Source organism: Chroicocephalus ridibundus, chromosome Z (assembly GCF_963924245.1).
Source record: "Chroicocephalus ridibundus chromosome Z, bChrRid1.1, whole genome shotgun sequence".
Classification (NCBI taxonomy): Eukaryota; Metazoa; Chordata; class Aves; order Charadriiformes; family Laridae; genus Chroicocephalus; species Chroicocephalus ridibundus.
In genome coordinates, this window is record NC_086316.1 from 77,574,306 (window position 1) to 77,599,860 (window position 25,555).

At 42.4% G+C, this 25,555-nt stretch overlaps 1 protein-coding gene across 6 annotated transcripts in view; it reads left to right on the plus strand.

Annotated features, from left to right (window-relative positions):
• KIAA1328 (KIAA1328 ortholog) overlaps window positions 1–24,714 on the plus strand; it is a 180,661-nt gene extending 155,947 nt beyond the window's left edge. For 4 of the 6 annotated variants that reach the window (XM_063319394.1, XM_063319390.1, XM_063319391.1 and 1 more), the window contains one exon: window positions 16,808–24,714. In XM_063319394.1, coding sequence (XP_063175464.1) covers window positions 16,808–17,021 — 214 coding nt within the window. In that variant the 3' untranslated portion in view covers window positions 17,022–24,714. The remainder of the gene's footprint in view (window positions 1–16,807) is intronic. The other 2 variants (XM_063319392.1, XM_063319395.1) reach the window with 1 other exon arrangement.
• Window positions 24,715–25,555: the final 841 nt, after the last annotated feature.

Sequence of the window (25,555 nt, forward strand, 5' to 3'; positions counted from 1 at the left end):
AAGACATTTCTGATGTGGAAAAAACAATATCTGGGTTTAAGTCTTAATTTCATAATGTTCAATAGTCATAATAGTCAAGAGACATAATAAGAGAAGATTTGGGCCCTGGGTAGGGAAATAACCAAGGTACCTTCCATATTGGGGTAGGGAAAGTCATGGCAGTGTTTCAGTGTAAAGGCTATTGAACTGTTAAACATATTTTTGGGTTGTAGGCTCTACAACATTACTTTTGGGAGCCCTGAATCATGTAACATACCTCCTAGTTTTCTGATACAGTTTTGAAGGAAACAAGGAGTTGAAGATGTAGTCCCTGGTTACAGATCTTTGTTCAAGCTGAGTGCACCAGTTTTTACTGTAGGTGACACTTTTTTCTCTTCAGAGACCAGATTTTCTTTTAAAAAACACGTGTTATTGAACATTGTTAAGTTTGACTTTGTGATGGATTGTGACTAGATCACTAAAATTGTCTCCTCCACATTTAGATAATCTTAAAGGAAAACAGTACCTTAGGGTTTTTTTTCACCATTTATGTAATTGTAGATACTGATATATTTTGCATTGCTTCTAGCTCCAAGGTAATTTGGGGCCATGTATGGTAATTTTGATACATTTTGTGTTATGAGGTGGTACTTCAATTATGGCCCTTCTGGGTTGGTGGGTGGTGTCTGAACATGTTGGGAGGGAAATAATTTGAAACATAATGGAAGATTAAGATTTTTATTGAAAATATTGTCTTTGTTTTTCGCCCTGTACAAAGTTAGCTCTGTCTGCTTTAAAAGAGATGCCTTAAGTGTTGGTTTTCTCCCTTGCTTCTCCCCACCCCTAAGTTTTAAAGGATTTTGGTTTGACACATATGCCTGAAGAACATAGTGGAAAAAAAGGCTTTTAAAGCTCTTTTTTCGGTAAAAAACAAAGACATTCCAGAGTACTAATATATAATTTCTGTATTTAAAATCTTTTAAAGGAGATTCTCAAAGCCTCTAATGCTATTGTACTTTTAACTTCCATTTTTGCTTCATCTGCATTGAATCATCTTTTACTACTTAAAACAGAAATTGGGTTTATTGAAACATTTCAGTTCTGATTATTTTTTAATAAAGATGAAGAAGTCTAACCTAATGAAATCACTGGAATGAAATGAGAAAAATTTAAAAAAATTAATAAGCTGAAGACTTGAAGATTTTATTAAGTCGCATTTGGCTGTATGTTTCTCTGTGTGTACCGTCTTGGATCAGTAGGGTGAGAAACATACCGTGTAAGGAACGACCTTTGCACTGTTAGACTGACTTTCTCTGTTACATTTCCAGAACGGTCACTGGAAACACATTACCAATAGTACTTGTGCGCGTAACTTCTGTGCCTGTGGTCACGAAATTGTGGTTTGAGAGCGGCAGTAGTACTCAATTCAGATTTATTTCGCCCCCCCGCCCCCATAGTTCAGACCTATAAATATATTTTGTAGAGTCTGTCAGTCTATCAGGTATCTGTGAAACATCATAATGTACAAGCAGCTTTATAATTTATGGGTTCGCAGGCTTTTTCATACTGTTAGAAGTAAACTGCTTCCTGCTACGCGCAGATTATCTGCTAATTCAGTGTTGCCCTATGTAGGTAGATTTGTAGTATAAAGGGTGCTGTTTGTAACTTGCTTTGCAAGCCTTGAATCTAATGTGGCATATTCTTGCAATTGTGTCTGTGCCGTGTACATGGATCTGTCGGGAATTTTTCAAGCTCTGCTTTTGTTCTAATGACCTTGTCCTGCTGAGGAGCCTTCGTTGTTCCAGCACTACCTTCCCCTTTTACTGTAACAGGTGAAGCAATTCCTAGAAGGACTTTAACAGTGCTCCAGCTGCTGCTCATCCCAGCTTCTGCTTGACTCTGTTAATTGCTCTGTGCGTCCCTGTTCTTATCCATATGCTTGGAATTTGGAACTTGCATATCCACCTCGTTCATAGGCAACAAACCGACCTAATAACCCTCCCCCTTCCTTACTGTGTTCAAATCTCTTTCGATCTTCTTTTTCCTATCTCCTAATGGCATCTCAGCTCTTAGATTTCTAGCTGTGAAAGAAAAGTGTGCTTTCTTAACTCAGCCTGCAGTGACAGCTAGATACTACTGTGATGAGCATCTTAGGGAACGTCTAGATCACTAGAATGTATAAGCCTATTATAATTATCAGTACAATTTTCTTGCTTTCACTCCTTCTGTTTAGTTATGAACTTTTTAGCAGCAGACCATTTCTACCAGTGCACAAACCGTAACATCACATGACATTGACTTTACTCAAACCAGAAGATTTTTGTGCCAAGGTTGTAACATTGTATCATTACTTCATTGTATTTGTGTGAAAATTTTAATTTCACGCCCTGCGGACTTCACTGTCTCTGTGCTCTCTGCTCGTGTTGTTGCATAGAAGGGTAAGTCCCTGGGTCACATTCATTTTGTAGTGTGGTGGTTGGGTTTTTTTAAGTAAGAGTTTTGTTTCCTTTGAGAGGTCTTGCTGTAAAGTTAGCTGGGGATTTCTGCCAGAAAAATATTTGCAAGCTTAAAGTGCGGATACTAAAAATATTTTTACTAAGTTTCTTAAAGTTGTGGATATGACCTTTGTATTGAAAAAGAAAAAAAAAAAAAACGTATGTGGGTTTGAGTGCTACACTATGATGTATTTCTACATGAATAGACGCCAGCGATTTGGTAAAGTATGTGGGGAAGGGCAGGGAAAACCCTTGGTTAAATAAGTCGTCAGGTTTTTCATACATCCAATCTCATTATAATGAGTTGCAAACCTTTCTGGGCAGAAGCTCTTGGTTAATGTTTAGATTGTGGGGCTTCCTCGTTTGCAGGCACTGGCATTTCAAGCTTCCCTGGTTGTACTGTTCCTGTACTGCGTGGGTAAGTCAGAGTCCAGTCCTTGCTATTCAGTCCTTGCCCTTTTGTCGTATGCTGTCTGTGAGGTTTAATGTGTTTATGAGGAGAAATACCCCACTATGAAGTCACAGAATAGCTGAGGTTGGAAGGCACCTCTGGAAATCATCTATTCCAAGCTCCTGCTTAGAGCAGGCTACTCAGGACTGTGCGTGTCAGGCTTTGAGTATCTCCAACAATGGAGACTCCACAACCACTCTGGGCAACCTGTGCCAGTGTTCAGTCAGCTACATAGTAAGAATGCTTTTTTATTTCCATTTGAATGGAATTTTTTGTATTTCAGTTTGTGCTCATTACCTCTTGTCCTTTCACTGGCCAGCACTGAGAAGCTCCTGACTCCATCTCCTTTCCTCCCCTAATCAAGCATTTATACACACCGATAAGATCACCCTGAGCTGCCTGTGCTCCAGGCTCAGCAGTCCCAGCTCTTTCAGATGTTCCTTTTGTGTCAGATGCTTCAAATCCTTAATCATCTTTCTTGCCCTTCACTGGACTTGCTCGAGTGTGTCCATGTCTGTTGTACTGGAAAGTCCAGCACTGGACACAGCACTCAGCTGCATGCCACCAGGGCTGAGTTGAGAGGAAGGATCACCTCCCTGGACCTGCTGGCAGTGCTGGCCTTTGTTGGCTTATGTTCAGTTTTTTGTCTGACAGGACAGCAAGTGTCCGGGTCCTTCTCTACAAAGCTGCTTTCCACCCAGCAAACCTGGCATGTGCTGGTACCTGGGGTTATTCCTCCCCAAGTGCAGGACTTCACATTTCCTGTTGCTGAATGCTGTGAGATTCTTGTGGTCCCGTTTCTCTTGCCTGTTGAGGTCCCTCTTTGTACACTTTCTGGCCCCTCTCAGCCTGGAATATATTCAGAAGAATATGAGAGAGTGAGAGTCTTAGCATCAGTCTCTTGAGCCGTTAAATGCCCTGCCTTTATTTTGTAGCGCATCAATGACCTTATGTAGTTTCTGACAGAAGCGTGGACTGTCCGCAGGTGTATGGTTATCGAAAAGTAATCCTGCAGAGCCCGAGATCATCTTTGCTAGTTACTGCTGGGAATGAACAAACTAAAATTTCACTTCCCTGCCCATCTGTTCAGCAACTGAAAGTAGGTAATTTATCTCAGTGGGACACCTACCACCTGTGTAAAGTTTTTGAAAGAGGTTGTTAGCGTGCGATGACTACAGCCAAGGGACACCAGGCCTGAGCGCCTTGTACTCCGTGCTTTACTGATGTGTTTTTTCTGTAGGGTGCCTTCTAACTTGGTACTTGCACTGTGTCAAGCCTATTCAGTGCCTGTGTCCCTATGAAGCTTACAACGACTCTACCTGCTTTGCCACACGGCAACTCCTCGCCAGCAGTCACTCCTCTTTGACATGCTAAACCAGGCACCACCAACACGCCGCATTTTTTACAGCTACTGTTTTATCTCAGTGGCTTCTCTTGAATTATGTATCCTCATCTTTGATGTATGAGATCTCAGCTGATTTAAAGATTACCCCAGAGAGTTCAGCACACCTGGAAACGAGTGGAGCGGCAGATAGTCCCAACCCTTCCACACCGAGCTCCGAGTAGGAAGTTTTACAGCAGTTGGGTAGTGGAATACAATTTTTATGGTAGCATTGTTTCTTCGCGTATGGTCTGCGCCCAAGCAATCAATGTGTTGGGATGCCAAGTATTTGAACGTTTGTTCTCAGGCAAATTGGAGTGAATGAGTTCAAATAAAGAGCTGGCAAACAGGAAGATTGTGGGTTGTTCTGTTGGGGCTAGGCACCAAGGGTTTCACTAGATAAAGGTACCCGAAATTGTATTTGCCTGTCACCGGAACGTGAGTAGAACACAGCAAGTGAATGCAAATTTGTCTGAAAAGCAGTTGGTATCTGATGTGAGGCTTCTGAGTAGGTTATGAAGGAAAAAGAAGCAACTGAGCATAAACTACATATATAATGTCAGCAAGATGTAGAACCACAAGGTGTATAAAGCTTAGGTGCTCTAGCCTATGAAGCGTACTTCAGTTTCTTCAGTGGATGTTGTGGTCACTCTGGTCCCTGAAGAAATTAGACTTTATATGAACTGCAACATCCTATCCACCCCTCTTATGCTAGCACAGCTGGCATAAAAGATGGTGCCAGTTACTATGTCATTAGCATTAACGAAGTGATACCAAGTAAAAGCTGAGAGTAACAAGCAAAGCTCAAGTTTGTTCTGCAGTCTGGCCAGAAAAATGGGCTTTTTGTAAGGCAAAGTATGTTCGTTCTCTGTATTTTGACTGTCACTCTACCTTAAATTTAAATTCCTCTGGATTTCTAGGCAGTTTCAACCTATTAGCTCCCCACCACAGCAGCCTGTAAAACATCCTTTTCTCTCCTAGCTCTCCTGTTATGCACCCAACTCATGAACAGAGAACAGCGAGGCATTGGTTTTTTCCTAATAAATGTTCTTTTTAAAGTCACGCGTCTGACTGTACGCTTTCTTCTCGCGGCTTGGTTACTTTTTCCCTTTCTCTTTTTTTCGCTGTTCCCTACCAAGGGACAGCTAGCACGAGCACAGGGGCTATCGTCATGGCCTTGCTGTTCCAGCGATCAGGAGCTGGGAGGTGTTTGCATTTACCTCTGGAGTGTAATTCTGACTGATGGGTTCTTATCAGGTTTGCCAAGTCCATCCATCCAATTGTCTATTTCTGTTTTGAAGACCAAGCAACCATAAAGTTGAAAACCGTGTTGTATTTTTGGAATCTGAAATTTCAGACAATGCATTTATGAATTATTTATGGGGAATGTGTTTTCAGTAATGTGCGGCATAAAATGGAATGAATGCGTATCCATACTTGCCCTGAACTCTCCAAAGTGCATGCTAATAAACAGAATGATAACCTACCATCACTTTTGCCCTGTAAGATTTACAGTGCAAGCACTTTTTTATGTGGTTTAATTCAAGTCAGTTTGTCAACTTAAAGCTCTAGTGTTTTGTTTTAAAGTACAACTTGGTGAGTGATTTTCTATTACTTAAAGAAATCTAACTGCTTTTTCTCCCCCTATTCCAACCAGAGTTAGTGTCTGTAAATTTTTCTAGTCATGCTGGCATAAAGCCATGCTAAATTATGCTTTAATTCACAATTAGACGGAAGTGGCAACTGTGCAGAGCAGCAAACCTTTCATTTAAAATGGCCATTATACAAGATTATGATTCTACAGAATGATTAAGATATTGAAGAATAATTAAGATATCTTTAGATTTTTGGCCATTTAGTAGTGCTAGGCTTATTTAATTTTTTTAAAGCTCCCTGAAACAGCTTTTTCCATAATGACAGTAATACAGGACTCTGTATTATCACAACTTGGTGTTTACTGGTATCTGAATTGTCTAATGGTAACTTGTTTTCACTGATGTAGCTGACAGGGCAGAGATAATTAAGAAACAGGAGAATTTGAGTGGATTTTGCTATTAAACACTCCATGCCACAGCAGAAGAAATTAAGCTGACAAGAAGGAGAGGAAAGATTGTGCAGATCCATGTGAAGAGTTGGTGTTTAGGTACAGCAATTGACTGTAAGGAAAATATTTCACCAGAACAGAAGAAAAAAAGAAAAAGAAAAGAAAAAGGCAAAATAAGTAATTTCTGAGCATTCACTGAGGTATCTCATTTCCAGGGTGTAAAATGGGGGAGCTTGCAATACTTATTCACCCCAACACAACAAATGGCAGTATGCAGGGAAGAAACCCAGCCCCAGTGAACCAGTGGCAGAACTTCTATTGGCTTCCACAGGGTCACGATTCCACCTCAGTATGTACTTAAAACTGCCACAGTCCGATTTTGCTCCTCTGCTCAATGAGGTTTTAAATCTTGCACAGCTAGTAGCAATTCTTGCCACAATGGTTAGAAAGTCAATGAAAGCTCACAGTTCAGTAACTAAATGACAAGGTAAAAAACTTTGGAATCATAAAATGGTTATAAGTGCTTGACCTAAAACTATGCAGATCTCCCAGCGACTGTACAATTGAAGCAAAAGGTTGATTTATTATCTGGCAGGCTGGGAATTTGGACTGAGCTTGCGAAAAAAGACAGATTGCTAATCCATGTAAATGGTGATGGACTTTGTAAGCTATATGTGGTGAGGATTTCTTGTTCCCCCTAAGCCATGCCCCTTAAAATTGTTTTGTACTTATTTAGTACCCAGAAAGTACAGGGTGTAAGATAGTCTCAGCTTTGCTGAAAGCACACTAGGAAGAAGAGGTGAAATGTGTAAAAGAAGTAAAAACTAAGGGTCAACACTGAGGCTGGCAGAGAGGAGGTGCAGAATTGCACTGTGACTTTGTCAGAGGCTTTAGTACGTTATAAAAGAAAAAGCACAATTTTAAAGGTGATTCATTGAATTAGTTTGCTTTGAGGGGAAAGATGCTTGGGGACAAACTCGTAAGAGAAAAAAATTGAGAAGAAAGGCTGTTAAGACAGGAGAAGTAGGGGGATAAGGTATGGCAGAAAAGATGATGACAGCTTAGTTTTGGCCCAGAACAATGAAGGGTGAAGATCTTGCTGAAGATATGCTGTGATGACAGAGTGCTTAAAGGGAATCAAAGCTAAACATGCTCTGAAGTGCAGAGTTATTATGTAATATCACAGAAGAATCAGGGCCCCAGGTGCTGTACGTACACCAAGGTTCATTTTCTGATCTGAAGAGCTTTCAGACTTGATGAGACAGAAACGTGTGGGTGGGAAGGGAGAAAAGGACAATACAAACAGAGTGATTGCAGAGATGGTTGTTAAACTCCATGGTAGTTCTGTGGTTCTGTAATTTCTTTCTTTTATACTAAAACTTCATTCTAATTTTTTCTTCCCTCACTGGCAGATCTGATTTAAAAGGTTTCTTTACTTCCAGCACTCATGTCTTTGTTTGCTCTCCCCTTCCAGAATTATTACAACCTCAGTTATGCCAATTCAGCTGCCTGCAGCTGTACCTTAAAAGAAATTATCTGGGTTTTTGTTGTTGTTGTTGTTTTTTAGCTACTAAAAGCACACAGAGAAGAAAACTAATGAAGAAGCCCTTTCAGTTGTATTTGACAGGTTGGTAACATGGCAGCAGGGTCTTCGCAAAAGTCTGATGAGGAAATAATAGAAAAGGCTGAGTTACCAGCAGCAAAGAGGTAGATTAACTGAGGATTGGGAGCATTGAGACGGGAGTGTGGAAAGGTTAGGAAAGCAGGTGTTGGTCTCTGACTACCGGCTAAGTGAAAATGGCCTGTTTGCGTAGCAAGGAAGAATGAGAGCAACAGTAACTCTTATTTCAGTAACGACAGCTGGTTGGATGCTATCACAGGTGAAAACTGAGGAGGAAAGATCTCTTATCAGTCCTGCCTTAGGGCACGAGCTTTTTGAGATGCTGTGGCTGGGTCGGGTGTCCTTTGGCGCACTGTCTCTGCTTGGTTTGCAAAATGCCAGGGGAAAACCAGCAGTGCTCAGCCCCTTTCAAGTCCAAGTCCTGTTTAGCTCCATTCATCACACTGCGGAGGGAGGGTTGTCCCATAACACTGCCAATCACGGCTCATTTCGGTTAGCAGAGCTGTGATGTTGTTACTCAATTCTGCTGCTTCTCTCCACGTTCTCCTCTGCAAGGCTGTAATCTCTGATTCCATTTTCCACGAGATGTGGTGATAATTGTTAGTAACCATGCAAAACAAGGCATTGAGTTCATTGGGGGTGTAGGTCTTGCAGCATGCAGCGATCTGTTGCAGTGCGGTGTGTCAATACATACACGTGAGAGGGACCTGCGGAGCGATGAAGCGGCAGCAAAAAGGCCGCTTTTTGTCATCTGAGTCCGCACAGAGAAGCCTTGTGTGAGTGCTGGAGGCAGCTGATCTCCTCTCTGCTTCTGTGTAACCCCACTGGGGGAATGTGGTGCTCATTTCTGGGTGATTGCTTACTGGAAAAGGTATTGTCAAAGATTGGAGGAGAGTGGCAAAAGCTGTTGCTGTGCTAGAGGTATTGATTTATGAGAGAAGATTAAAGTACGTGTGGCTCACATAAATGTTGACTGAGACTGGAGCAGAAGGGAGAAACGTAATATTGTTCAAATACTTAAGCAGTATTTCCACCAAAAAAGAAGACGGATTTCTCATTACTGTGCCAGATCTTTAGTTATAACTAAATATAATGTGAAGCTGGGAGAAAGAAAATCCTTTTTGTTTATCTCTAGCTGACTATCAGAAACATGTTCTTTTTGTGACATGTACCATTTCCTCCTACCAAACTCTGAAGAAAAAATTCATGGAACATTTGTGGCACTTTCCATGCTGTTCTGATCTCCTTAATTGTATGTTATATCTTTCCCCCTGGACTTGGCCTTATCTATTTAGACTGCGTGCTCTTTTAGAGGGAGGATCACTCTTACAAGTGGTTGTAGAGTGGGTCCCCATGATCCTGATCAAGGCCCTTTAGGTTATATGGTAGCCTATAAATAAGTAATAATGGTAATGATAGCATGAGATATATTTGGCTGTGGAATGACTTCCCAAGGAGAAAAGTGAGAGGCTGATTGTTAGCAACAAATGTGAGGAAGCACACTGTAGGGAACGGTTCTCTGTCAGCAGGGAGATGGCTGGATGATCTAATAAGTCTTTTCCTTCTCCAGGTTATGATTCTGTGAATACCGCCTCGGAGAGTTCTCTAAAAGTCTCTGATACTGTAAGCTCTCTATTATGAGGGTGTGGGTTTTTACAGTACTCTGGGAGGCTCTTGCTGAGGACACTGCGTAAATATATTCTGTTTTACATTGTGTGATGTATTTTAAATAAAAGGCTCTGATCTTTTTTTAATTGCTTTGAAATATTCTGCAGTCTGATCTTTTTTCTTTAAGAATTCAGAACTTTAAGATGCCTTTGGAAAATACAGACCTATTACAGGCAAGAAATACGTCCCAACCTGGAGTTGGCTTAAGTACAGCCAAACTGGCACAGTCTGTTTGTCTCTGATTCTTGATTTATTCTTGTTCATTCTCTTGATGTTTCAGCCTCAAGAATTGCACTACTTTGAGTTCCTTTTTTGCTTTCAGCATCTTGAGAGTCAGTACATGGGAATACCACCCCAGGGTGTTTTTTGGTCACTGGAGATGCGGTTCACACGTGAAAGGCAAGGTCCCCTATCCTGACTTGCGGCCTTTCAGGGAATGACTGTAAAGTCAGCTTTTCTTTCTCATCTTTCATTTCCTATCCAACCAGTCTTTATTATTCCTTCTCATGTTCATCTCAGGCTTGCTGGGCCAAATAGCATGCTGGTTAAAACCTGGATTATACTCAATACAGTAGGGAAGGAGAGGAGAAACAATCTGAGACATCAGCTCAGAGCTATGGATCCTGAACCTGGAAATCTGGTGACACAAAGAGGATCCAGTGGACATAATGCATTTGGATTTTCAAAAGGCCTTTGCCAAGGCTCCACACCAAAGGTTGTTAAAGAAACCGGGTTTCTGCAGGATAAGTCCTTAAGGAGGAAAACAGTCCTTAAGGAGGAAAAGTCCTTTTATGGATTTACTGCTGATTAAATGAGAGCAGGCAAAAGGACTTAATGTTCATTTTTCACGATGCAGAAGAATCAGCATTGGAGTCTGCCAGGAACCCACTGGGCTGGTTCTTCATCAGTGACCTGGAGCAAGAAGTGAACAGCAAAATCTTCTGCGTGACCTAATATGTTTGTGGATGATACAAAGTTCTTTCAGATAGTCAAATGCCATGTCAATAGCAAAAAAACTCCAAAAAGGCATAAAAAATTAGTGGACAAAAACTTAATTTACCTAGGGTAGAGTCATCAAGACCATGTCTACATGACACTGCACTCAAAGCAGGTGGTGACAGTTTGTGAAGTCAAAAGTTTCCCAGAGCTTCACAAAAGCTTGTGGAAACACAAGCCTTCGTCTACCCACATTTTGATTCCTGTATATACTTTTGGTCTCTGCCCCTCAAGAGAGACATAGTAGAACTTAGAAAAGGTGCACAGGACAATTAAAATGATCAAGGGAATGAAGGAGCTGCCATACAAGGAGAGACCAAAACATTATGCCTTTAGATAGGAAAAGACTGAATGAAAAAATTATCCAGAATTCAACAGTTCACCAGATCCCACCATGTGAGAGAGACTAATTGCAGTCAATCCTTAAAAAGCACTTGATGACACTAGCAGGATATCAGATTAAACAGACAAACAAAATTATGTATGTCAATAGCAATGAACTTCCTGCTGTCAGAGGACGTTGTGGAAGCAACAGGTTGAAAAAGGAATTTGGTAAGTCTGTGGACAACAGATTGGTACATGGATGTTGAAAGACAAGCCAGAGACATAGGTCTAGCATCCCTAATACAATGATTGTGGATGCAAGAATAAAGATGGCAGAAGGTGGTTAGGACTCTTTAATTTGGGTAGATTTTCGCTTTTCGTCCATAGAGCTGGGGTTAACTTTGGGGTGGGTATTCAGTCATCACAGCTGGTTATACCAGATAACCTCAGGTTGTATCACCTGCGTGTAGTGTGGTGTCTTCAGGTCTGGGGTAGTTTGACCGCTGAGGCCACTTCTTACCAGCATCTGTTTTTTGTCTGCTTTTGTTAGCCCTGTTTGTTCCAGTCAAATAGGGATTTGATATTTGCTTTATAATAGTAATAAGCTCAGTTTCCTTTTCTGTAAAATGGGCCTGTTCCCTAGCCCTTGAATGTGTTTTTAGCTGTATTTAGCATCTGTAAAGTGCTTGGAGGCAGGCGGCGTTTTATGAATACAAAATAGCGTTAGGCTTTGTACTTAAGCACAATACTGTACCGTAATTCAAAGGCAATTCATGTAACATTAGTAAATCACTTTGAACTTTATGTTGAAAATATAAGCAGTAGTATAAAAATAAACCTTTTTATTTCCTCTGGTATATACAGTTAAATAAAGTAAGCCTATACAGCTACTAATCTCCAAAACCGTATTGCCAGTATGCTTTGTTGAAATGCCATCACCTTGCAGAAGAGACATTCTGTGTGTTTTGTACACATTTATGGTTGAAGAATAAATTTTCAGAGACTGTAAATGAAAAGATATCTGTGAACATCGTGATCAAATAATATGTGACGCTGCTTGTTTAAAGAAATATACATATATCTCACTGCCAGAGTATTTATGATTCTAATAAGTTCAGTTATTTTGCCTCATGGGGAAATTCCTCCTCCTCCAAATATCAGACTTGTTTGGGGTAGTGCTACTTTTTCAGGGAGGAACAAATGATATTATTAGTTAAATGGGACTGTGCAATATGAAAATACAATAGTGTAGTTTAAAAATTGAACAGTGTGTAAGAAATATAATATATTTTACCAGCAATGGGAAATAGACAAACATTAAAAATTCAATGACATATCCCAACTGTCTAAATAAATAAATAAACACACATCACCGTTCAGCCAATTGATGCAAGGATGCTCTGTGCTTACCTTGAAGAGGACCATTTTCTCTCATATCTTGCGCAGTAATGAGTTCTCTGCATCACTTTTGCATAATCTGACCATTTTTTAGGTACTGTTCATTGTGGGACTGTCTGAACTGTGATTGCCCAGCAGGTTTTATTAGATAGAATACCAAGTGGTTTCAGGTGATTTCTCAGCAACCATCCTGGGAATAAGTGGTCTTATAGTTCCCAGAGCAACAGTCACATTTGCGTGTTTGTTATAAAAACGTGAAAGCCTTCCTTCCCATTCAATTTGGAAACACAGTGGAAAGTAAGATGCACCTGTAGATGTTCAGAGTTGTATTCCTGCTGCACAGGCAGCGAAACAGAAATACCGTGGAAGGAAGGGTTGGGCTCTGTGCCAACCTGTGTTTATTTTTGTGCTGTTTTCCTCTTTAAAATATGGACGTTTAATGAGCTGTTCTGAATTGTAATGCTTTACGATGTTTCCTGTTACCTTAGTGATGGACTACAAAACTCTTTTACATTAAGTTTATAAATTCTACTAAATACTTATCTAATTAGGAGGCAAGGCTGAAAGTTTCTAATAAGATTCCAAAATCCCTTTAGTGGCTGAGGAGCCAAATTTCCAGCAACCTGTGTTAATTGTACAGAGGAGATTAAGGCAATACTGTCCCAGCACTGTGCAATGCCTGACCAGGATGGATTTAGCCACCCAGGTCACAGTTCTTCACTGACCCAGCTATACTGGCTTGATCCTGGTGGTATCTACCTCTCAGATAGTTTGTGCATCTCCTTGCTGCTCTCTGAGCCATATTTGGAGTTTTACCTTCTACATTACAAGCAAAGGTCAAATTTCTTCATGGAAAGAAGAGCTTCAAAGTTTACCTCTGCTCCCATCTCTGTCCTCTTGCACGTGGCCCTGCCTTCCTCATGCTTTGTACACTAATTGTTTGTGTTCCCTCTCCTGATGGAATTTTTGACGATTTTATGATCGGATTACTTTCACCAAACTTTATCTTGTCTAAATAGGTAGACTTCCAATCTGAACTAGTAGACTTTACAAATTTTCTTCTCCTGTGATGAAACATGCAGACTTTCAAGCTCATGAAAGTCAGATGAAAGAATATACATGGAAGAAGTGTTAAAACCAGGCTTAGAAAAGAGATTGTTTTCCAGTCTGTTGCGGAGGTGCTCATTGACTTTCCAGCACACTGGCAAATGTACCAAAAAGGTGAAGACAGACTGAATTATCACCATCCTTAAAGGGAGAGTTGCCCACCTCGTTTTCCTTCTGTTGAGAGGGCAAAACCCATCAAAGAAAATGTGTGTAAGCATCTAGCACTGATGGGACATTTGGTTGGTTGGCTGGACATCTATATGTGAGGAACTTCTGTATATGGTTTAATGCACAGTGCTGGTGCTTTCTCAGAACATTTGGGAATTTTTTCTTCTTGGGAAGCGTGAACAATACGAGGGTGCTCTTGGCTGTTAATTTGCATTAAAAGAGCATTCAGTATTCACAAGCCAAATTTGCTAGATCAGTTTTCCTGTTTGAAATGTTCTGACTCTTGGGTGCCTGATCCTGCAGCTTTGACTTCACTGAAGCCATTAACTGTCGTATTAATAATAATAATAATGAAGCCTGTTTTTACTTATGCATTTATTCAGATCGTGCAAGGAATACATATCCTGGTTTCAGAGAAAGTTGCATGTCAGGATTTGAGCATTCTGACTGTGTCTCTTTAAATATATGGATACAAATAAATGCTGAGAAAATTGTCTTTGCGAGCTTCAAACCATTCTAGGTCTACTCTTTTGCCTCCAGCCAGATGCTGTCTGATGTTGCCTAGACAAACCAGGGCAAACCATTATCATGGGATTAAACACTAAATACCTGCAAGGAGCATTCTCTTTATCAGATAGCGCTCTGTTAGCCGAGTTCATTCACTTTATTGCATATATAACTGTGGTGTCAAATAGACTGATTTACAACACCTGGTCTTTTACATAATCTTTGCTATTTGCTGCGCTTGTAATCTGCCAAATCATTTAGCCTGCCTGATAGCAGAAATGCTGTAAAACTTAGATAAACTTGCAGAAGAAATGAACTCGAAGGTACTGCTGAAATCTAGGGCCTGCACGTTTGCTATAAATGCACTGACTGGTTTGGTTTCCCCCTGCCTAATCTGTGATTGAATGTGGCTGCCGGAGAAATTGAAATTTTATGATAGCACTACAGTCAGAGGAGATAAGCATTTGTATGCTAGACTAGATTAATCTAAAAAGAAGTTTTAGGTGTGGCTAATGAAACCAGTGTATGTGTTAACTGGGTTTCTCTGGGGTTCAAAGCATCAGTGTATATCTATATAGAGTCTAGTCCAAAACTTTCTCTACGTGAAAAGTCTAATATAGCTATGTGCTAGTTCTATCAGTGCAGTTTATTCCATTTACGTTGGAGATATCTTCATGGGGCCTCGGTTTTTAGAGGGTACTTTCTGAATGCTAATACAAACAACAGACCCCTATTAAACGGCCTTACTTGGCTACCCGTAACCCTCATGTCCTCCTGAAATTCTTGGTTAAGGTAGCTGTAAGGCATCCCATTTGCGTAGGGTCACCACTTACGCAGTCCAATTGAAACAAAACTAAAGCTGTATTTTTGGCTATTATGCGTGATTTAAACAGACAGATAATAGAAGGACACATAGACAAGCTTAAAATGTGAGAAAGAAATTTGAAAAATGGGTTTCTGATTGGGTGTAATGCGAGCTAGTACATCTGAAGGAAAATAAAACAATCTATAGATAGTCAAATAGAGGCAAGGCAGTAATGGCAAGTTGAACTGTGTTAGAAACGATGGTGACCATCAGATTGGAAGAAACAGTAAAAACTGAAGGAAATGAGAGCTGACTTTTCGAAGCAATCATAGCATAACTCCAGTGGTTGCCTTTAACATCAGTATTAACCCAGCAGTACCGCAGTTAACTCCTTCGAGCTGAGGAAGTATTTTTGAGTCTCAGACATAAGTACAAATTACCTTGTCGTGGTCAGTTTTCTTATGATGGTTGGGATATAACGCCCACCACTGGAGCTAATGAGGGATATTTTGCATGGTATTGGTAGTTTAGGGAAGGAAGTCTCTTTACCTGCTGCTGCTGCATGATGCTATTGGACAGCACAAGTTGTAGTCTGCCTCTGGGAGATGCGTTGGCCACTGCTAATCTTTCATGTCAATAAACTGTTGTCAATATTTGTACTTAAGTATTTTTCATCCCATCTGAATTAAGGAACCTACCCCAGCAGTCTGACTTAGTTGCTTAGTCTTCCTATGCTCCCACTGTCCTGAAAGGAAAAAACAGAGGCTTTTCTCAAGCGGGAAACAGCGTGAGATGTTTCCTCACACTATGGATGAACTCTTTCTGCTTACAAGAGAGGGACCATATGGAAACCAACCAGCTATGCCGATACCTTAGGTTGAGTGCTGTGAATAATGTTCTGTGCACGTAAGTCATTGAACGTGTGAATTATTTCAGCATTGGGAACATCAGGCAGGTTGGTTCTAACAACAGGATGGAACAATGGGGACTTTTGGGTAAAACTCTTGAGTGATATCTCTTAGACCGGAGAAGAGTCTCCCTAGGGAAGCAGTGGAAATGGTATTGTTTAAGACATTTAAAATTGGACAGGAGAAAATATATTGTAATGATCAATCCTCTGCTGGTATTTAGATCAGGTCTTGTCTTGTGTGAATATTAATAGGAAGTCTCTGTCTGAAGTAACTGCCATTATTCAGTGTGCGTTACCAGCTGATGTTGGCTCACAACCTTCCCCCACATCTGTACTCACACTTAAAGGACAGCCTGAGTAATGTTTAGCACCTTTGCCTTTTCTCTTGGTGCCTGAAGTGTTGATTTCGTATTGCCTTGCTTAGATTATATTCCTTCAGTGCTTCCACCAGACAGACCATATAGTGCATAGAGATTTACAGGAAGCACGTGTAGTCTGTGGCAATAATAATAAAGTCTCCTGCTGTTTTCAAATCCCTGGGAAACTAAATCAAGTGTAGAGGTCTATTCGAAAAAGTGCAGCATGTGTATAAGTCACTTTACCATTACCTGTGTGGGTCTGCCTTGTACTTGCTCAGTGTATTTGGCTGTCATATCTCTGAAGTCTGTCCTCAGTCTCCGGAGTGCTACTAAGACATTGCACACCTCAAATGGAAAAGCTGATGAAACAGCTTAAAATAACCTGAGCACCCATGCTTTGCTCGCCTCTTTTTCACTACCTCTGTGTTTGCATTCCTGGTAGGAGCCCATACACCAGAATTTATTCTGTGCTGGTGGCCGCTATCAGACAAATCCAGGTCCAGCCTGAATTATGAAGGCAGGAAGACCGGTTTCAATTCCTGCATGATGCTGTGATACTTAATGGAGCTCCATTTTCTTCTTGTGTTTCTGTAGCTACGAAGCCTGTCTTCTTGACCTGGTCGAAGCCATGAGTCCGATATCTGCCCCAGGACACCTCTGCAGAGAATCTTACAACAAGAACAAAATGCACATGCCTCATCGTTCAAGCCACAGGCTGTCGTCTTGGTACCAGACCCCTCTCAGCTCCAGAAGCAGAGCAGAAGAGCTAGAGGAGAGTCGGCTCCTCGAGGAGATTTTTTTCATTTGACATGCCTCATTGGTCTACAGCCCTTCTGTAGAATTTTTAGGACCTTTTTATTGCTGATTTGTTTGTGTTAAATTACCTTTTTTAAATTATTTGAGTGACAATTGCTTGTCTTTTCTTTTCTAAAATGTAGCTAATTAGCATCCAGTTTCATTTAGGTTTGAGTAATCATGGTGCAAGAACATTGTTGGGATAGACCAATCAGAAAGCGTTAACCTTTTTTTTCTAAACCTTTCACGTGCCAAGTAATCATTCTAAAATAGAATTTTTTTTTTAATCTACAACATTTTCTAATAGATTGAAGTCACAGTTTTGCCAGCTTCATATCGGAAGTATATTTCATTATCGATTTTTAGCTCTAAAGCGGTTTGCAAGAACTGCCTAACAGTCAAGAACCACCACGTTCAAAGTAGATTATTTTCTAATTAAACAAGTCTGTTTAAAACCTGGCATATTATAAAGGTACAAGCACTTTAGTACTTTTTTCAGTGATTTTATGATCTACTTCTTCCTTCAATATTCTGATATTTAACACACTGGGTTTTTAGGGGATATATTGTAAGCTCAACTATACAGTGTCTAATAACATTAATAGAGGATATTGCAGGTTGATGTACTGGGCAGCCATTTGAAATGTATTCCTCTCTAAATCAGTGCTGTTCGACAGAGTTTATGTGCTCGGTAACCTAACCCTGAAACAGCAGAACACAGTCAGACATTGTAGTGGTCCAAAACCTATTTGATGTACTTTTCAAGATTAAATATATAGCAGTGGTAGTATAAGAACAGTCTTTCAGAAGACATTTTCACTAACTTGCACTATTTTGATCCTGTATCCAGGCTCCATTGTAAATAAGACAAATCAGTAATTATTTCCACTAGCGGCTTGCAATGCACATTTCCCTGCCGACTTTAATTATTCATGCTGTATCTATTTCAGTTTATTTAAATGCACTTCCATCTACTGCATGTACTTGGTTATTTAAAGAAATATGCCGAATTGGTAAAAATGACTGCAGATTACAGGATTAATGGTCATTTTCTCCACAATGCAGTGTTCATATTTTATTGTAACAGTAGCCACCGGCATGTGTTCCTAGAAATATGAGGCTAAAATACTCATTTTGCACAGTAAAATTGCAGCAAGGGAAAGGTAGAATTGAGCCAGTACGGGCAAGTTCTAGGCCATTTGCTCCCAAACACCACTTCATGGGCCAGTACAGCTTTTCTGACAGTCTCTTTAGGCAACCCTGCTTATCTTAATGGCAGCCAGTTGCTGTACTGATCCTTGGGGTATCGCCGCTGTCTGCCTCCCACGTGCTCGCTCCTGTGCAGCGTTTGGTGCTCTGCGAGGAGCTCGCAAGGCTCAGTGATGAGGCCCCTGGTGCGTCTCCCACGAGACCATCAGTGCAGGATATCTAGCACGAGCCCCTGGCAGCACCGTGCGCTTACAGCGATGAAACAAAGGCAGAACGAAGCGGGGGGTGAACCTCAGGTTACTCTGGGCTGTTTCATTCAGACCCAGTCTTAATCACAAATTAGGTGATGTCCTTCTCTTGCATCCCAGCTGAATTTTAAAAGCTGCTTGGAGGAGTTCAGAGGAGTGAAGCAGCATTACTGGACCAGAAAATGACTACTGTGGAAAGGCCCTGCTTGGTCTGTCCTGCTGTCAGTGAAGTATTATAGTTCTTTCTAGTATGTCCGTCTGCTGTTGAATGTCCCTCTTGTTCTGCTCCTTGAGCCTGCGAAGGCATGGGTTTCTTCTCAAGGCCCTGAAGATATATTCTGTGCCCTGACTCGGGTACAGCAGGTGGGGAAATAGGTTTTCTCATTCTGCTGGCTGACTATTCTGCTTCTTTAAGAGGGCAGGGAAAGGGAGGGGAAAGAAAAGAAAAACGTACACGGAGCAGCAGGAAAACTGAAAAACCATGAAGAAAAGACCGTCACATAGATCTTAGGCTTTTGGGCTGGGTTTTGGTGTTTTTTGGTTTTGTTGGGGATTTTTTTTTTTGTTAAGGTTTGGCATTTGTAAAGAAACAGTTCTCTGCTTTCAGTCCAATTGCTTCTCTTTTCCAGGTTGACTGAAACGTTAATTGCCTTTTCTAACAAGTGCTAACTGACCTTTTGAAACAGTAAAAACTACACGTATATCTCTTGAAAGGTGCCTTTATGTACCCAGTCGAGAACACTGTGTGGGAGCGTTCTGTTCTTTGGTTCTTGTGGGTGCCAATATTTTAACTGCTTTAGGATTCCTTATGATCCATTTTGTTCATTAACAATTCTAATTCTAATGGTGACTTTTGACTTGAATCTATGTTTTGGTAGTAGCTCTTTTTAAAAGGACATTGCCAGGGTTGTGGGCTCTACGCTCAAGGTGCTGCCCATCAGTCAGAGCTACACAGGAGGCATACCTTTATGAAGCCAAGAACTGTAGAGTTAAGGTGGTTGAAATGTCAGATGGGTGAAGACCAGCCTGTTTTAACTGTCTGTGAGATGCGGACGAAGAAACAAAAGCTATTAATTTGGTAGGCCCTGTGAGAAATCATTTTTTATAATGCTGGCTCTTGCTCTAGTTATCAGCAGTACATTAGGAACAGTGTTTAGCAGTCAGTGCAAGCAAAGATATTTTGCCATGAGGCACTACAAAGTTGAAGTTATTAAAACATTTATAGCCTTAGAAAAAAAAATCAATGATTGTCAAATAGGAAAGGACAAAATCAGTAGCTGGGACTGGGAGGGGAATTGTTTCCCATCTGCTAAAACAGTAGAGGAAATGCAAAAATTAAACTAGCAAAAGCAATCACTTGACAGTGTCCTTTTAAGTTTAAGCTCCTACATTAGGAAGCTGCCGCCGGGGAGTTAGTCCAGCCATAGATTGTTTGTCCAAAATGTTCCCAGTTAATATGCTTCAGCTACGCATCGGGCTGTGTTTTACATGAGGCTTTGTGGAGTAACATGACTTCTGCAAAGGCTCCCACCCTTTGTGTTCTTCCCGAGTGGCTCGTACACACACACTTGCTGAGTGTTTGTGTAGTCATTGCGTCTGTGCACCTTGCACCTGTAGCAGTCACACCCTTTCCACTTCTAGTCTCTCCAGTCTCGCTGTTGAATCCCATCTTGAGCATATATTTATATATGTATGTGAGGTCTTAATCTAATAAATGATCTAGAGGTTTCGTTTAATCTTCCAGACTTCTTGTTTATTTGACTTACCTCCTGGTTTGTTTTGTCCAGCTCAGATGTCAGTTCTTTCATTGACAACATGTTCTGCTTCCTACATCATCATGTCGTATATATTGTGAATCTCCAGTTTGCTAAGATAGACGAGGAACTCATTTTAAGCCTCCTTTGGAGCATGAAATGCCGGAGACCTCTCAGAATACACAAGAGAAGAGAAGGGGAGAGCCAGCACTGTGCTTTGGGACAAAAAGGTAGAATTAAGGAGTAAGGAAGAAAGGATGGAGGTAAAGGCAAGAAGGACTAGGATGCAAGGCAGAGAGCTGTACCAAAGGGTGACAGAAGGTGTAGGCTGAGTGGAGCTGAGTCAGAAGGTAGTCTTGAATTGTTAAAATATAGTAAGTTGATGAAAGCAAATTTTGTGCTTATATCCTGGAGGGAGAAATGTCTTGAAGCACTTCTTCCCAGAAGAGGCTTATGACTCCCCACTCCTTTTTCAAAACGTGTTCCTGCATTTGAGGAGATACTGTCCAAAGGATACATGGTAAATCAGGGAAAGAAGGCAGTGGCCTAACTTCAGCTGCTCCCCTTTAGAGTAGCTAGACAGGGAGGCCAGAGCCCCGAGGGTGACAGGGTGGAACCCAGGTATAACCCAGGCATGGACTGAATTTAATTGCTAGCAAGGAAAGGTGGTGTGGACTTCGACGACAGAACGTGAGACTGGACATAGCAAGAATCTGAATAAGGGAGAAACAAGCAAAACAAAATTTGCAGTGATCCAATGAGCTGTGGAGGCTTGGTGTTAAGGAAGGAGAGGAAAGGGCTTAGCTATGCTTGAGAGAGGTTGAGCCCGAGGTACCTAAAAGATATCCCTTGAAGCGCACATGAGCCCGGGGTTAAACTCTAAAGTTGCAGCAGAGATTTTCTGAAATACGACCTCCAGGCAGTGTTTGAAATTGTACCATCTGAAGGGGAGAGAGCACTGCCTGGTTAGTTAGAAACCTCCTTTTTCACTCTTACTAAATTTATGAAATTGTGTGCTAATTAGTGTATGATTTATAAATTTACATAACTGCATGCTACATAAGACAACACAGAATATTGAATGAGGTGATTTAAACTGGCAGAAGCAGAGAAATCTGCTCTGACTGGGTGTCTCTCCTCTGGAAAATGCCTCTCCTGATCCATAGCTGCTGCCTGCATCTCTTGAAGGCTTCTCTGCTCACAATGACAGTAAATGTTTTACGGTATTGGGGCTCCACATAGCTGTGAGAGAACAGCCTACCTTGAGCATCTTGGGCGTGGTTGTGTGGCAGAGCTTTCACCGTGATCCTCGGGGAAGGTGCTGGGAAGCAGAAGTTGGGTAAAAAACATCAAGAAGCTCAGCTTGGTCTGGTCGGTGTTGGTGCTTGACGACTCCCACAGTCGTTCACAGGGGATGCTACTGCAGCAAGAGGATGGGGACATGGGGGAACTGGATTTGATTTCCAGCTCTGGAAAAGCCATTTACCTCCCTCTGCAGCTTGAAGGGGTGATTTCAGGCGTTGGGAAACCTGGAGAAACTCAGATGTCACTGACAGGTGACATATGTGAGGACCGAGAAACCCAGAGGGTCCCAGCAGACAAACCGATCCACAAGCTGCAATGAGAGCCATAAATTCCTAGCTTCCTTAATTCAGGAGTCTTTCTTAGTATGTGAAAAAAACCCCACTTTATTCACTCACAGCATTCAGTAACCAGTCTTAGACTGTAAGCTCATTCTTTCTGGTCTCCTGTCTGCAGACGGGACAGAAGTGAAAAATTGGGAAAAAAATATCTTTCCTGGTTGCTTACTGGCAACTACCTTAAAACAGTGAAGTGTGGATTTGACTAAAGCCATTGTCCAAACACAACGTGTCGAGTGTCGTGAACGTTAAGGACGATGCGGGAACTCCTCTGCTAGACCTGGTAAGCAAGGAAAGGACGAGGTGAATTCACAGACACAAAAGCTCGTTCTTTTTCAAATTAGAGTTGACTACGAGAAAGTTGCATTGAAATTTTAAAAGAACTTTGTCAAAATCTCCCAGTGTTTTATTATCCTTGCTGTTACGAAACTGCCTTATTTTGAGGTTGTGTTTGTCTGACTTTATAATTTCCAGCTGCTGCTCTTAGTCATACCTTTGGAAGCAAGGTTGCAGCGTTCCCCCCTGTGGTTAGAAAGTGAGTACCCCCCACACAGCAATAATCTCTTGGTTCGCCCTTCTCTTTGATGAGATGGAGTCCCTTATGCCCTGCGTCCTAATGTCTTCCAGCCGCTGGATTATCTGGGGGGCTTGTTTTTGAACTTTCTCCAGCATTTTAGCATCTTGAAGGGTTTACACTAGAGCAGGTGCTGTTGCTGTGAACGATGACAGCGTGGCCTCATCTGCGCAGTATTTGCCTTTTGACACTTTCAGGAGCCTTGTTTGGAGGTGTTGGGCTGGGTGCCTGGTCTTACTGCTCTATTTCTTGGAAACAGAAAGTCTGTGAGTGAAACCAGGAGACCCTGCTAAATTTAGAAGAGTTGAAGAGGAAGAAATAATGTGAAGTAGAAATAGCAAGCAGGAAAAAAAGAAAGATTGCAGGATCCAATTGTGCATGGAGCATGAACCTGGGGTTGCAGCATCTGTGAACTCAGACACCTTGAAAACAATCTGAAAGACACACGCTTGATGGGATGGGGGAGACCCAGACAGCAGAAACCCTCAGAAGGGGAAGAGTGAACAAAGTGTGAGGTGATGATATCTGATAGCAACAAAAACAGACGAGAAGACTTTTGAGCTGCAGGTGAGGAGGCGATGACATCTCCAAATTGCAGAGGAAACGTCTCCTTGTCAGCGGGTCCGGTGCCCCTCTATTTGCACTGGTGCCTTCAGCACAGGGATCTCATTACCACAGAGTTTACTGGCAGATTGGAGGGATTTCAGTAAGGAGTAATAAAAATGATCAGGGACTGCTAGAATTGACATAATGAGGAAACAAGATGAGAAGAGTCAGGTATTTATAGCTCGGGTGAGAGAGACAATTAAAAGGTGGGGTGGGAGATGGACTGCATGACCTGAAAGTGTTGTCTGTGTCTAATAACTTCTCGTCGTCTGCTGTACAGAGGACTTGAATTTACTAAGGCTGTCAATCTGACCCTTAACAGCCCTAACTTCCCATGTTGAAAAGCTCAGGTGGGCGTACTCTGTCTGTATTGACACTGTCAGGATGTCACTGGTACTGTACTTTGTTTAAAAAAACAGTCATCAGCCGTGTTGTGGAAAAAAAATCGACACGGTGACAGTAAAAGGAAAAAAATTAGACCTTCACAAAATAAAAAGGCCATTGAAGACCTTCCTGAGAGTAGGGCTGACTGGGGAGGGCTCCCGGGTTGTTCGGCCGGTGATGCTGAGCCCTTCTTGCTGCCCGCGCGGTGACCAGGGGGGAAGGTCCATCCAGAGGGAGCAAGTGTGAGCCTTCTTCTGCACAAGGCGGGTGCTGGTGGCACCCAGGTGTGCGCCCGGCGGAGCAAAACCTCTGCTTCCCTGTACGCGCACGTGTGCGCGGGCTGCCGTCCCCGAGAGCTGCCGAGCTCCGTGGGTGGCTCCTGGGGCAAGCTCTGTGCCACCCACAACCCTGCCGGTCTCACCCGTGGCTATGGCTGCCTGTGGGGTTTCACTTCCCTTCCTACTGCCCCAACGCAGCGGGATCCAGCCCCGGGACAGGCGGGATGTCCCCTGGCCGTGTCCAACTGACTGCCTCACCCGTGGGGACCCGGCACTGGGTGTGGGTGGGTGTCCGTGCATATAGTTTTTTTGTGCAGATAGTTCCCCTCTGATTTGTGCAAACCCACTAAATACATATTTTGATACCGTGCCGAACCCCAGCAGCCTTTGCACTCTGTTTTTTTCTGAGTTGGAGACCCCTGAGAAGAGGGAAGGTGGCATGCTGGCCCACCTGAATAACGACATGGCATCCTCGCGGTGAGGGTTATTTAAAACCTTGACTAAGTCCCCAGTGCTGCGGAGCAGAGAGCCCCGGGTTTGCTCCGGACGGGAGAGACGGCGGCAGAGCTGGAGGCAGCCGAGCTGGAGACACCTCGGTTCCTGGGTGTGCAGTCAAATTAAAACGCTGCTACCGAAAGCAGCGGGGCCGTGCGTGTTGGAGGCGCTTTGGGGAAATCTCAGCGCGGCGTTTGTTGAGTCTGATGGCGGAGTAGCCGCTCGGTTTTAATGATACCTGTGTGCAAAGGCCACAGCTGCTTTCATCCATTTCACATTAGTCTGACTTTCACAGAACAGACATAGCCTAGGGTGGTGGAAGGGAGAGAAAGGTGACCAAAAGAAAAAAAAAAGCCATCCATTTTATCCATTTTTCACTACTTTTTCCATCCTTCTGAGCTGCGATACCAGGCTCTGGCTGAGCAACAGTAATCTTATCCAGCATACTGTTGATTTAAGCCTCTTGGATTTATATAACTTTGGAAATGGTAAACTATATTAATTTGCTGTGTTTTCAAGGGAAAGTTATTTATTGAGAGACATTTTTAACTCAAGTGCCAGGAGCCTTAAATCATTATAATAAATTCATGCTATTCAGGGTTTCTTACATTGTAATAAATTTGTTTTAAACATGAATGAGGAGATCCATGATTTCTTTAATATACTGTTATGTATTTCCTTTCAAAATGACACGGCTCACTATATCAAGTGGGAGAATAATAGTGAGAGATTTACAGTACTTAAGAATAACACAGCCCGGGAAAGTGACACGTGAACCAACACCGGGCAGGGGGCTGGCGCGCGCAGGGAGCCCACCGCCGCTCCCGCGGGCACGGCCGCGGCTAAAACCAGCGACAGCAGGTCAAGATGGGCCAGCGAAACCCATGGCTGGGCAGAAAGCTCCCTGCAGGCTGGCAATCACGGCGCAGCCTTATCTTCGCCTCGGTTGTACCCTACAACGTGCGATGGAAACACCCGAAAGGCGACTTGGACATGGCTGCTGTGACCTGACTGCCGAACCGCTGCCCCGGCGGAGCGGAACCCGAGCCAAGGTTTGCTTCCCTGCCCGGGGTCACCCTCTCCTCCATGACTTCAGGCATCCAGCGCAGCCCTTTCCCAGGGAACCTGTCCATCCTGGTTATGATGGTGCTGGGGGAGCAGATCCCTTAGCGGCCGCCAGCACCCCTGAAGTGCAGCAAGGAGGTGCCAGGTAAGCACTTAGATAAATTTTGGTCGCTGCTGTTAATCCTTGACCTCTCAATAAACCTCTGCTGGCCCTGCTGCTCACACATGTGGACAGCTGTGAACACGAGACGATAAAGCCTACAGCTGGCTTTGCATCGTGTCCTCCTGGCTTCA